Consider the following 14,216-nt stretch of genomic DNA (forward strand, 5'->3'; position numbering starts at 1 on the left):
GCACTCCAAGATGAACCTTTACCCTCTGTCTTCTTCCAGCCAGCCAGCTCCTAATCCAAACCTCCAGCTCACCCTCAATGCCATATCTCCGTATTTTCTGCAGTAGCCTACCATGGGGAACCTTATCGAACGCCTTACTAAAATCCATATATACCACATCTACCGCTTTCCCCTCATCAACCTCCTTCGTCACCTTTTCAAAGAATTCAATAAGGTTTGTGAGGCACGACTTGCCCTTCACAAAACCATGCTGACTATCCTTGATCACATTATTCCTATCCAGATGTTCATAAATCCTATCCCTTACAATTCTCTCTAAGACTTTGCCCACAACAGAAGTGAGACTCACCGGCCTATAGTTACTAGGGTTATCCCTACTCCCCTTTTTGAACAAGGGGACCACATTTGCTATCCTCCAGTCTTCTGGCACTACTCCTGTAGACAAAGAGGACATAAAAATCAAGGCCAATGGCTCTGCAATCTCCTCCCTTGCTTCCCAGAGAATCCTAGGATAAATGCCATCAGGCCCAGGGGACTTATCTATTTTCACCTTTTCCAGGATTTCCAACACCTCTTCTCTACATACCTCAAAGCCATCCATTCTACTTATTTGTGACTCAATATTCACATCGACGACAATGCCCTGTTCCTGAGTAAATACTGAAGAAAAGTATTCATTCAGTGTCTCCCCAATCTCTTCTGCCTCCACACGCAACTTCCCACTACTATCCTTGACTGGACCTATTCCTACCCTAGTCATTCTTTTATTCCTAACATACCTATAGAATGTTAGGTGATCATGTACTGGATAAGGATTCTCTCATTTATCCAAATTAAAAAGTCTGTGTTACTGCTAACAGTGCAGAAAGTATGTCAGATAAGTCTGAAGATACTTTTGCTCAATGTCACCTAATAATTTTTTTTTTTCACCCTTCATCTCATACAGAACCTGTGGATTTGTTTGATATGTGGACACATAGGATGTGGCCGATATGTCAGTCGTCATGCATATAAACACTTTGAGGAAACCCAACACACATATGCCATGCAGCTGACCAATCACAGAGTTTGGGACTACGCAGGAGGTAATTCTTGCAAGAAATAGCTTTTTTTTTATTTCTCGAGTATATAGCTTTGTAACCAGTGGTCCTTATCACTGATTGCCTTAATTGAAATTAAGATAACTTCAGTACTTTTACTAAATAAGGCATGTTCTTATACCAATACAATTATTAATGCTTGATACTCTAGCATTAAGAGTGCTACTTGTTTCTGGCTGTGAATTCAAATCAGGCAGCTGTAGATATGTGAAACAAATAGTCTTTGAGTTAAATTACATTAACTCTCGACTAAACAATTAGCTTTCTGACAATTACAACAGTGGTGTTAAAAACTCTGAATATCTTGATTTTTCATGGATATTGTGATCATGTTGGCTTTTGATATTGTGTTTCCTTTCATATCATTTGCTTATTGACAATTGCGAATATTTATTCTGTTGTACAAGGCCAGTGATTCAATTTGAAATTAATCATTTTTTTAAAATTGAGAAATAAAATACAAAATGAGCAGAGGCAAATATTGATATTTTTCAAGTATTATTTATATTACTGACAAGATACTGAAAATATCACTGCCCTTCCAAGCTTGTTAAGCCACTAACACTCCTGATTCACCAAGGGAGTGTAAAGAATAACCCGAAAGCAGGAGTTTCCTAAGAAGTGTTAAAGTGGAACCAGTGATATCATCACCAATACTTGTGTTCCGCTTTGGCAGTACTTTAAGATTGCTCTGAAGGGGCTTCGTCAGATCTCTTTTGAGAATAGCAACTCCTGTAACTAATCTGTACCTTTATCGATTTTAAGTATGAGAAAGCCAATATTTGCCTCTCAACTTGCTGGTTTAATTAGCTCATGGAAAGCCAAATTTAAAAAAAATTCTTAAATATCTCCTGTAATGGGTTTCTTCTGATTGTAAAAAAAAATTCAGGTAGGAGGCTGCTCTTAAATTAGGATGTTGGCACATACAATTAATTTCACTGGTTGTGAAAGAATGCAAATTTAATGTATTGAAATCTTAACAATTAGCAATGCATTTTATATTTGTTGAATGACTCCGTGTATTTGGTCATTATCACTATTGAAGTTGTATTTTGGTTTCTATAGATAACTACGTTCATCGTTTGGTGGCCAGTAAAACGGATGGAAAGATTGTCCAGTATGAGTGCGAGGGTGACACTTGTCAAGATGAAAAGATTGATGCCCTTCAATTAGAGGTTAGTGAACCTTTTCAAATACTTGCTCATGTTTTACTTTGTTTCCTCTTCAGTTCTCAAAACATCCTTCCACCTTCAAGACTTTCACACGAGACAGAGTTCCTGAATTGAATGTTGTTTCTCAGGTTCTGATCATGGAATATCCTAACTGCAAACTTCCATGTTTTTTTTTGGTTCTGTGGAAAGTGTACCGTCTTGTATTCAGATGCTGCTGTCCTTGTCTATACCCAGAGTAAAGTGAGATGTGATATGGTCAAACTATTTTGGTCATACTGCAATACAACTGAAATGTATTTAGATGCGAAAATGATTTCAACGACAAAGTATTTAAGTGATGGGCTGAAAACTTGCATCCATAGGTTTACTCTTGGGTTGAGGGTTGGGGTGGGAAAATGGGCACGGCTTCTTCACATTTGTTAATAATTAAACCACGAGATGGATCAGCTTGTGAATTCTTTTTTGCTTTGGTACAAGCATATTGTTAGCAAACCGATGTAGCAATGGTATTTTACATTGAGTATGCTTTGGATCGGCCCATCCGCCTCTCCCGACTGAAGAAAATTTTATGAAATGAAAAAACGAAGTAGCATCTGATAAAGTTTAATGCATTTATAAGAGCATATAGATGCTCCACTAGTTAATGACTTGGATCTTACATGCCATTGTAAATGGTGCAATTTTGCTGCTACCAGCAAGTTTTGGAAATTCTCGGTTTTGATAAAGACAGCACTAGTGGATTTTCCTTCTTCCTACCCTGTCACTGATGGTGGTAGCATTGAAAGTAAAGACAGGATGAGCAAAGATGTTAGCTGCCAGTAACCTGTCTGGCTGAGATTCTCCTACTCCTCTGTACTGGGCATGCAGTAACTTATCTTGAGTGAACTGGCTTCTCTGGAGCTTATAAAATACTTGGGGGGCCAAATGGGGGCAAGTTAAACTATCAGTATGATCTTTTGTCTTTAGCTAACATGCTTTTGTCTGTAGGAGAATATCCCATCTAAAGGATAGAGCTGTCTGTGTCAAATTTTAATTGAGCCAAGGGATGCTTTTGTCTACATGACCAGTTTTATTGGTTAATATTAATTGGTACTGAAGTGGGAGATGGCACGGGATAGGGTGACGCTAGGTACACTGACACACAGGATGGCCGCTGAGCCCTAAGTTAGCTGCTTAACACACCGGATGGCCACTGGACCATAATATGGAGAGAGAAAGCTGAGCAAGCACAAATACTGCCTGGGGCTACCAGAATGCCAGCACAATGCACTTACAACTTGGTTGATTATTGCAGGGTGGGTGGGGGAGCGAATACACATTTGAGTAGTGTATACTGCCTGCCAGAGTGTCTGGATCCAGCCAACACCTTTGATAAAAATGCTGACAGAACTTTGTATTGAGTCCACATCAAACTAATAGCCAGGGCTGCAGTAATTGTCCTTCTCAGGACGAGTGATTAGCACCCATTACTATAGTAATGGATTTCCATGCAGCCGCTGAAATTGACAATGTCTGTGCTAAAACTGACAATTACCATGCTGAAATTAACAAAGGCTGCCCTGGAACTGACAATGACTGCATCAAAACTATCAGCGATTCTGCAATGTTTACAATAAACAAACCATGTTACAAAGACCATAACCTCATCAATGACCTATTATATTACAAAATGTTTAAACGTATCTTAACATATGCTCCGGGTTGAGGTGAAACTTGCAGGTGACCACTACTGTTGGTGTCTTTCTCTCCTTGGAGCTCTGGTATATCCTTGTGCAATAAACTCTGCCGTTGAACTCTGACTCCGAGGCTAGTGATTTTCCCCACAACAATTGGTACTGCGAGCAGGGTTTCTGTTACTGGTGCCCTGGTCAAAGGCCATGAACCGGGGCACTGCGAGCAGGGTTTCTGTTACTGGTGCCCTGGTCAAAGGCCGTGAACTGGGGTAAGAACCAATTTGGTAGAGGTAGAGAAGTCCCCACTGGTTAGGAACACTTTACTGTGGGCCGTAACCGGGGATACACAGTCTGTTAAATGGCAGATCAAAGTTTTAAGGGGAAACTGCAGGTCCCCTTATTGAGAAATACAAGACAGACAGTTGACAGAGCAAATGAAGAAAAGAATTCGCACAACAGAGAGAGTGGATATATAAACAGAAACGGAGTAAAACTAAAAAAAATCAGGATAATGTTGTTATACCATTTAGCAGGCCTAATTGAACAAGTGAGTGCCTCCACAAGTAGGTGGAGAAAGGACCAGGAACATGTTAAAGAGCTGGAGGACAGAATACAAGAGTTAGAGCAGGGAACAATGTAAAGTACTGCAGCCACTGCAACAGAATAGGACACATAGAAGCAATGTGCTGGGAAAAGCATGGGACATCCCCAAACACTGCGGAACCGCGGGAGTCCTGAGGCCAGCAGAGCTGACAACAAGCTGCCCTCATTCGTGAGGTTAAGGGAGAGGGGAGAATTTACGTGCCCTCAGTAATAGGAGGGAGGAAATGTGAAATGATAGTAGACACAGGAGCGGCTGTGTCTCTCACAAACTTACCCTTACCCCACACAAATAAAATGATTCACTTAACTGGGGTAGGAGGAGATAAAACACCGGCCTTACCTAAGCGAAACTACCCTCGTAGAAATAAACAATATGTATCCCCATGAAATTCTGTGTACGCCAAAATAACGAGGACACCATAACGGGCAATGATCTCATAAGAGAATATAATGTTGTAATCAATTGTGCAAAAAGGAAATTGATTTGGCCCAGACAGGATGGTTGAAAGACCAAGATTGGGAAACTTACAAGTCACCTTGAAACTATTAAAGTGGATACAGCCAGCTGTAGGGACCGGAACCTCGAAAATGGGGGATTTGGAGCCATCTGGGCCATCGTCCCTGGAGCATGGGCAGAAACAAAGTTAGATACAGGTCTAGTTAACATAGACTAGATAAGGGTTCCCAGATTGGGGCATAATCCCCACCATCAATACCCAATAAAACCCGAAGCAGGAAAAGCGGTTGTGGAGATAGTGAAAGGACTAGTGAAATAGAGAATCCTGAAAGCAACCACAAGCACAACTAACTCCCCGACGTGGCCTGTAATAAATCCTAATGGGAGCCACAGCTCACCATTGATTATACATGACTAAATAAGGTCACCCCCAAATTGCACCCCATTGTAGCAGACCCCTCCACTATTTTAAATGGCTTAGCCCTGATACAAGATTTTTACTGTTTTTGACATAACCGATGGGTTCTGGTCTATCCTGTTAGACCCTGAGTCCCAGAATAAATTCGCTTTTACAGTAACGGACAGGCATTTCTTTTGCCCCCAAGTCAATCCATGGTAATAGTTAGGGATACTGGTGAAAACCCAGCTGAGGGAATTCTAGACACGGGATTCCCACAATTGTGGGGATATAGATGGGGATGAAGATAGGAAGAGAATAAAGGATACCCCCACCCCCCTCCCGGACACAGCTGAGGAGACCCTGTTCGTGGACGGGTCCCGAAAATATGTAGCAGGGTCTCCCCAAACAGGATGGGCTGTGGTAAATTATAAATTCGAAACAGTTATGTCCGGAAGGATTGATGGAAGTCAGTCTGCACAGGTAGCCGAACTGGTCGCACTCACCAAAGCGCTGGAATTAGCAAAAGGAAAAAACGTGAATATATAAACAGACAGTCAATATGCCTTTGGTGTAGTTCGTGACCACATGGTGGCATGGGGTAGAAGAGGGCTCACCACTGCAGGGGGAGCCTCTATCGAACACCAATTAAGAATGCAGGCACTATTATGTGCCAGTGAACAGCCAAAAGAGGCTACAGTAATAAAAATAAAAGCCCATAAAAAGAGCCAGCAAAGAAGAGTCCACGTTGGTTAAAATTCAAAGGAAACCAGGCAGCAGACCGAGCAGCTCAGAAAACCCCAGAACAAGAAGCCATTGACAAGGCTGTAATGGCCACTATTGAATGAGCCAAAGTCTCTATCCAAATTCAGCAGCTACAGGAGGACCACCCGGCAGGAAAACAGAGAAATGAGAACTGCAGGGGTGCTCAAAGGGGAAGATGGTGTCTGGAGGCGAGCAGACAAGGTGGTAGCACCAGCGTGTATACAGAACGCATTGCTTGAACTTCACCAGAGGCTGTGATTACAAGCCGAGGGAGTGTGTGTGATGGAAGGGAATGGGAAGAGACATGGCCAAGTACTGCTGCCGATGCATGGTTTGTGCACAACATAACCCAGAGAGACCCATAAAAGTTAGGATGGGACACCAGCCCAGACCAAGGGGACCCTGGGAACACCTACAGATAGATTTCACAGGACCACGATCACCTTCCGTGGGAAACATACTGCCTGGTCATCATAGACCAATTCACTTGGTGGGTAGAAGCATTCCCAACCAAAAGCTGCACTGAGACCACTGTAGCCAGAATATTAGCGGAGGAGGTAATCCCCGAGTGGGGGTACCCTTCCAGATCAACTCTAACCAAGGGACGCATTTTACAGACAAGGTCATGAGGACTGGCTGCCAATTACTTGGCATTGGACAAAATTTTCACATTCCCTATCACCCCCAGAGCTCAGGGATGGTAGAGAGAATGAATAGAACGCTCGAAAATACTTTATCCACAGCTATGCAAACCTCAGGCAGAACATGGGTTGTGGTGCTGCCAGCCATACTAATGAAAATAAGAGCCATGACGAATCAGGCAATCGGGCTAACACTATATGAATTAATGACCGGGTAAGCAATGCAATTGCCAGAGACGACAATCACAGGTGGCACAGATGTGGCTCCAGTAAGAGACAAAATTTGGTGGTATGTGATAGAATTAAGTGCCCAATTGAAAGCGATGCAGAAATCTGTAATTGATAAACCGGACAAAGCAGGGGAACTCAATCTTCTCTGAGGTCCCAGCAGCAGGAAACTGTGTCCTGGTGCGAGTACTGCCCAACAAACTAGGCTTTGCCCCAAAATGGAATGGATCATATGACGTGGTAATAAGTGGGGACACCTGCTCCTGCCTGGATGTTAAAGGAAAAGGCACATGGAAGCACTGGACCCAACTAAAACCATTTTAAGACTCCTATGACATTGACCATTTCCCAGGTGCAGACAAGACTGTCATCCCAGGGGAAGTACCGAAAACACAACAGAACAAACCACACAAAAGCGCAATTGCACCTCCTAACGAAAACAAAGACTTTGATAACTTTATTTCACTGCAAAATATCTATACCTGTATGTATTTAACTGTGTTTAAGTGTCGCATCTGTCAGGAGCATGTCAGGATTTGAAGATAACCTCTTCTATATAAACCACCTAAGTTTACATGGGAACCGAACTGTCTGCTACCCACTGGCGCGATCAGTAGAATCTCTGTTTGTGGCCACCTTGATGTGGACCCCTCTACTGCATACAGTAGACACCTCTGGAGCGGCAGATAGGAAAATACGTACAGGGAGTCCAGGGGAGATGTGGCAGGACCACCAGAAGCCCCATTTAAAACCTGGTAATTACCTGTTTGTTAGGGTAGGGATGGGAGTGTGTTTATGCCCTGGTCGCAAACATTACTCATGTTCAGACACAGTGCACCTATCAGTGCTATACAGTCAGCAAGGGACAGTTTGCCTGCACCTGCAGCGAGCAGGCATGTTTGAATGTGACTGCAGGCAGTCAGTTCATATGTGGTCAGTGCAATGGCATTCATGTCAATTCTGCCACATGGACATACCCCGTTGATACTTACCAGCTGTGAGGGGGGACACTTGGGATCAGGGGCGACATGGGTGGACAGACAGATGGAAGGACAGGACAATGTATGTTACCGTGCGACTAAGGCATTTATTTTTCTATTTAAGGGGACTTACGTGACCTCCCAAACCTGTTCACTGTAGGGACAATTGCACCCCTTACTGTACCATGCCCCAGTGGGGAACATGTTCGGAGAAGGAAAGTGGCCTACTTCATCAGCCAGGAGTTCTGTGCTGACTGGCAGACCCCCACTGGGATATAGATTCTTGGGATCTCTATCTTTGGGGGGGTGCAGCAGGGATCGTCAGCACTAAAAACTGAAATTACCTTGTATGTGGCCTGACTATCCTCAAAAGCTCTGGAAGCAATGAATACAGAGTTGGCTGAACTCAGACTGTACACACAGCAGACACGTTACACGGTGGATTATCAATTAGCACAGCAAGAGGGAGTTTGGTGACAGTTGTATCACCCATGTTATTGATGACTTTTCAAACATAATAGAAGCCATCAAAAATATCCGAGTCCAGCTAGATTATTTTCAACAGGGAGCCACAATTACAGACAGCTGGCTAAATCGGTTGATAATTTTTGGGGGCCCTATTTGGCACATGGGATAGTTCTCCTCATTGCACCCATGCTGCGATTCCATATGGGCCTCCTCTGGTGTTTAAAGTTCTGCTGTAAGGCACTACTGACTAGAACTGTGCCAGCAGCGAGTGTCACCACGGAAGAGCTCCCAGCGAAATTGATACTCCATGATACCCCTCGGGAGGAGGACCTCCGAGAGAAGACCCACCTCTACATGTAAACTTGTTGGTTTGTTGGAGATCTCCAAAGTTGCCTCCTTGACCACAAAGGGGGGAGTGAATTGGGAGATGGCACAGGGCAGAGTGACACTAGGACAGACAGACAGACCAAGATGGCCACCCAACCACCATATGGAGAGAGACAGCAGAGCAAACACAGATTCTGCCTGGAGCCACCAGAATGCCAGCACAATGCACTCTCAACCTAGTTGATTACTAAGTTAAAAATCACACAACACCAGGTTATAGTCCAACAGGTTTAATTGGAAGCACACTAGCTTTCGGAGCGACGCTCTTTCATCAGGTGATTCGGAGCGACGCTCCTTCATCACAATCACCTGATGAAGGAGCGTCGCTCCGAAAGCTAGTGTGCTTCCAATTAAACCTGTTGGACTATAACCTGGTGTTGTGTGATTTTTAACTTTGTACACCCCAGTCCAATACCGGCATCTCCGAATCATAGTTGATTATTGTAAGGCAGATGGGGGAGAGAATACACATTTGAGTAGCGTATACTGCCTGCCAAAGTGTCTGGGTCCAGCCAACACCTTTGATAGAAATGCTGATACAGACTCAATACAAAGTGCTAATAACCAGGGCTGCAGTAATCGTCCTTCTCGGGAACAGTGATTAGCGTCCATTACTACAGTAATGGATTTTGGTGCAGACATTCAAATTGACATTGTCTGCGCTGAAACTGACGACTGCGCTAAAATTAACAAAGGCTGCGCTGGAACTGACAATAACTGCACTGAAATTATCAACAATTCAGCAATGTTTACAATTAACAAACTATGTTACAAAGACAATAGCCTCATCACTGACCTATTATATTGCAAAATGTATAAAAGTATCTTGACATGTGCTCTGGGTTGAGAGAAAACTTGCAGTTGACCACTGTTGTTTGGTGTCTCTTTCTCTCTCCCCGGAACTCCAGTATTTCCTTATACAATAAACTCTGTCATTGAACCCCAACTCTAACTCTTTACCCCACAACAGTGCCTATCATTGAATATTGGAAAGCATAGCTGCTTTTTAAAAAATATGTAACACACTTGGAAAAGTTCAATTCATTTCCATTACTTTATTTATATTAATATGGATGCCTGTCCAAATCTGTCATCAACTGATCAAGATGTTTGAGTCATCCAAATGTCAAAACCTTCTTGAAGAAAATTTTCATGAATGTATCAGGGGAGCCAGTGGACTAGGGAGGCAGTGGACTAGTGCTATTACTACTGGACTATTAATCCAGAGACCCTAATAATGGGACCTGGAATTGAATCCCGCCATGGCAGAATTCAATAAAAGTCTGGAATTAAGAGTCTAATGATGACTATTGTCGAGTTTTAGAAAAACCTATCTGATTCATTAATGTCCTTCAGAGAAGGAAACTGTCATCCTTACGTGAAATGTGGTTGACTATTAACTGCCCCTCTGTCCTATTAGGGATGGGCAATAAATGTCTCTTAGTGACATCATCATCCAATGAATTAAAAAAAACTTCACCAATTCTGTCAGTAAAGGATGGATTGTACTGATGTATTTAAAATAAAGATTTTTTTTAAAAAAACGGCTTTTTAAAAGAATCCTTCTTTGGATATGAACTTAGAGTCATAGAGATGTACAGCATGGAAACAGACACTTCGGTCCGACTCGTCCATGCTGACCAGATATCCCAAGCCAATCTAGTCCCACCTGCCAGCACCTGGCCAAAATCCTGTCTATACCTGACAAATGCTTCCTTCTTTTTCTTAACCAAGCCCTCAATTTCTTTAGTCATCCAGCCTTCTCTATACCTACCAGCCTTTCCTTTCACCCTAATGTACTTTCTCTGGACACGTTCTCTCATTTCTGAAGGCTTCCCATTTTCAGCCGTCCCTATACCTGCGAACACCTGCCCTCAACTGGCTTTTGAAAGTTCTTGCCTAATACCATCAAAATTGGCCTTTCTCCAAATTAGAACTTTTATATCTGGTCTATTGTTTTGCATCACTATTTTAAAACTAATAGAGTTATGGTCGCTGGCCCCAAAGTGCTCCCCCACTGACACCTTGGTCACCTGCCCTGCCTTATTTCATAAGAGTAGGTCAAGTTTTGCACTTTCTCTAATAGGCATATCCTTAATGAATGAAGCTGGAGGACCAGATACTCAGGACTGAGTAATAAAGCTGTGAGCGTTTGGAGGAGGAAGGGGATGATGTTCCAGATAATGTGGTGGTATGCACTCGGAATCTAAAACTTGAGTTAGTCTGGAACTCTCAGCTAATACTTTACTCAAAATACAATTATGCAACAGTTGCCCTGGCATGGACTGGTAGAAACTATGGAATTTATACAGTAAGAGGTGTTTTGCTTAATGGCTGTGTATCCCCATCCGTTATTGTGAATTTGTTCCATATTCAGTCTTTGGACTATTCATAGAGAAATCAGAGTTAACATTTTGAGTTGAGCCACCCTTCCTTGGAGCTTTCTGTTCTGATTTCTCTCCACAGATGCTGCCAGACCTGCTGAGCTTTCCCAGCAATTTCTGTTTTTGTGTCTGATTTACAGCGTCTGCAGTGATTTTGGTTTTTATTAAATGGCAGTTCACACAACTTCGTGTCATGCATTTATTGATTCATCATGAGAACTGATTCTCAATATTGTATCTCATAGTGAATTTGCAAATAGTTATGTCTTGGGTGTATATGCTAGAGTACATAAAGGAAAGGCAGCAAATTGCATATATGTTTGTCATAAAGTAAAATTATTATTCAAAAAGCAAATCCTTGTGGGTTGGAGTTTAATGTACCAAGTTGGAATTTCATTCTGCTGTACCAGGGACTGAAAAGATATCTGTTTCTACTGCTAACCTCTCAACCCTTAGTCAGAATGTGTGGTTGAAGTCCACTCCAGGACTTGAGCACAAAAATCAAGGTCGACACATCAGAACAATACAAAGGAAGTACTGCATTATCAGAAATGTTACGGTTATCTCGCAATCAAACACATTATATGTTTATTATTACATTGGTGTTTGTGTGGGCTTCCTGCGTTCAAACCGACTGTGGCATTTCCTTCATCACAGCAACGACTGTACTCTAAAAGTACTTCACTGGCTGTGATGTCCACTGTTCATACAAGGCATTGCACAAATGAGCCTTTTTTTCAGTAATAAGAGGTGCCTTGTTAGCTAGACAAATCCCAGCTTATTCTGCGACTTGCAACCTTGAATCTAAAACAATAATGGCTACCTGCCAGCATTCCTGAGCAAGGGAAATATCCTGAAATAGAAATGTAAATCAAAATAGTGTTTAAACATAATAAAGGGATGGGTGCTTTTGTTTTTACTATGGTACTTAAGATTTTCACGGAAATATATGTTCAAATTTGTCCAGCAGTGCACTTCAAACATGTTTCGTGTTCTGTATGAACCATTTCGTAAAACGATTTAATAGATTTTGTAAACTTTTTTTTTCTTGATAGTATTCATACCTCCTGACTAGTCAGCTAGAATCTCAACGCATCTACTGGGAAAACAAAATAGTACACTTGGAAAAGGATGCAGCAGAAGAGGTAAGTTGATTTCATGTTTCTTTTTCACTCTTGCCATTCTTGTTCCAGAAAGTAGGAGAACATAATCTGTTGTTTTCAATATTCTGTAGATTCTGAATGATTCCTAAGGGTTGGATGCTCGCAAATGTCACCCACTATTTAAGAAGGAAGCAAGAGTGAAAACTGGGAACTATAGAGCTGTTAGCCTTACAATTGCATGCTTTGCTGGCAAGGCCAGCATTTATTACCCATCCTTAAGTTCCCAGAGAATAGTTAAGAATCATTGCTGTGGGTCTGGAGTCACATGTAAGATAGTGCAGGTAAGGATGACCTGATTTCTTTCCCAAAATGACATTTGTGAACCAGATGGGTTTTTTATGACAATTCACAATGGTTTCAAGTTCGCCATTAGGCCAGCCCTCTATTCCAGATTTTTTGAATTCCGATTTCACCATCTGCCATGGGTAGGATTCAAATCCATGCCCCAGAGCGTTAGGCTTAGGTTCTGGATTCCAGTAACATTGCCACTATGCCTCACTAATTCTAGAATCTACTATAAAATAGATAAACAGGTTGGTTGATAGTGATCTAATTAGGCAGTCAGCATGGATTTGGGAATGGGAAATCATATATGATGAACTTGGAGTTTTTCAAAGATGTTCCTAACAATATTTGTAAAGAGGAATAGGTCGACCTTGTATACTTAGACTTTCAAAAGGCTTTTGATTAAGTATCGCAGGCAGCTGATGAGAAATGTTTAAAGCACATGGGACAGAGGGTAATATACTGGCATTGATTAAATTGGCTAAGAGACAGAAAACATTATAAGAATAAATGGGTCATTCTAACATTGGCAGGCTGTGACTGGTGGGGTACCACAAGGATCATACTTCAGCTGTTCACAATCTTTATTGATGATTTGAAGATGAGGGCCAAATGTAATATTTCCAAATTTGTGAATGATACAGTGTGAAGTGGAAATATGTACTGCGCAATGTAAAATGGTGGTTCCAGGAGGACTTGGGTAGGTTTAGTGATGGGAATATTATATGGGGGGAAAAAGTGAATTTATCCAATTTAGTAGGTGAAACAGATGTGCAGAGTACTTCTTAAATGGTAAGGTATTGGACAGTGTAGACGTACAAAGGGATCTAAGTGTTCTTGTTGATAAATTACTAAGGCTCATTTTGGTGCAGCAAGCAATTAGGAAGGCTAATGGCCTTTAATGCAACAAATGTTGAGTACAGAATAGCGAACTCTAGCTTCAATTCTATTGGATTTTGGCTAGACTGCACCTGGAGCATTGTGTAGCTTTAGTTTCCTTATCTGAGGAAAGAAATGATATTGCCATAGAGGATTGCATTGAAGGTATCTGAAGTTATAGATAAGGCAGGAAAATGGAATTGAGAATTATCAGATCAGCCATGATCTCTGAGTGGTGGAATGGACTCAGCAGGCTGAATGGTCTACTGCTGTTATGTCTTATGGTCCAAATAGAGTCATAGACATGTACAGACCCTTCGGTCCAACCCATCCGTGCTGACCAGATATCCCAACCCAATCTAGTCCCACCTGCCAGCACCCGGCCCATATCTCTCCAAACCCTTCCTATCCAAATGCCTCTGAAATGTTGCAATTGTACCAGCCTCCACCACTTCCTCTGGCAGCTCATTCCATACACGTACCACCCTCTGTGTGAAAAAGTTGCCCTTTAGATCTCTTATATCTTTCCCCTCTCACTCTAAACCTATGCTCTCGAGTTCTGGATTCCCCGACCCCAGGGAAAAGACTTTGTCTGTTTATCCTATCCATGCCCCTCATGCCTTTGTAAACCTCT

General features: G+C 42.1%; 1 protein-coding gene across 1 annotated transcript in view; it reads left to right on the forward strand.

The window, feature by feature from the left end:
• LOC122562650 (BRCA1 associated protein) overlaps positions 1–14,216 on the forward strand; it is a 40,359-nt gene that overhangs the window by 19,882 nt on the left and 6,261 nt on the right. Inside the window, exons 8-10 of the mRNA XM_043715669.1 lie at positions 947–1,085; positions 2,166–2,275; positions 12,311–12,400. Of these exons, the coding sequence (XP_043571604.1) occupies positions 947–1,085; positions 2,166–2,275; positions 12,311–12,400 (339 nt within the window). The remainder of the gene's footprint in view (positions 1–946; positions 1,086–2,165; positions 2,276–12,310; positions 12,401–14,216) is intronic.

This window comes from Chiloscyllium plagiosum, chromosome 25 (assembly GCF_004010195.1).
Source record: "Chiloscyllium plagiosum isolate BGI_BamShark_2017 chromosome 25, ASM401019v2, whole genome shotgun sequence".
NCBI lineage: Eukaryota > Metazoa > Chordata > Chondrichthyes > Orectolobiformes > Hemiscylliidae > Chiloscyllium > Chiloscyllium plagiosum.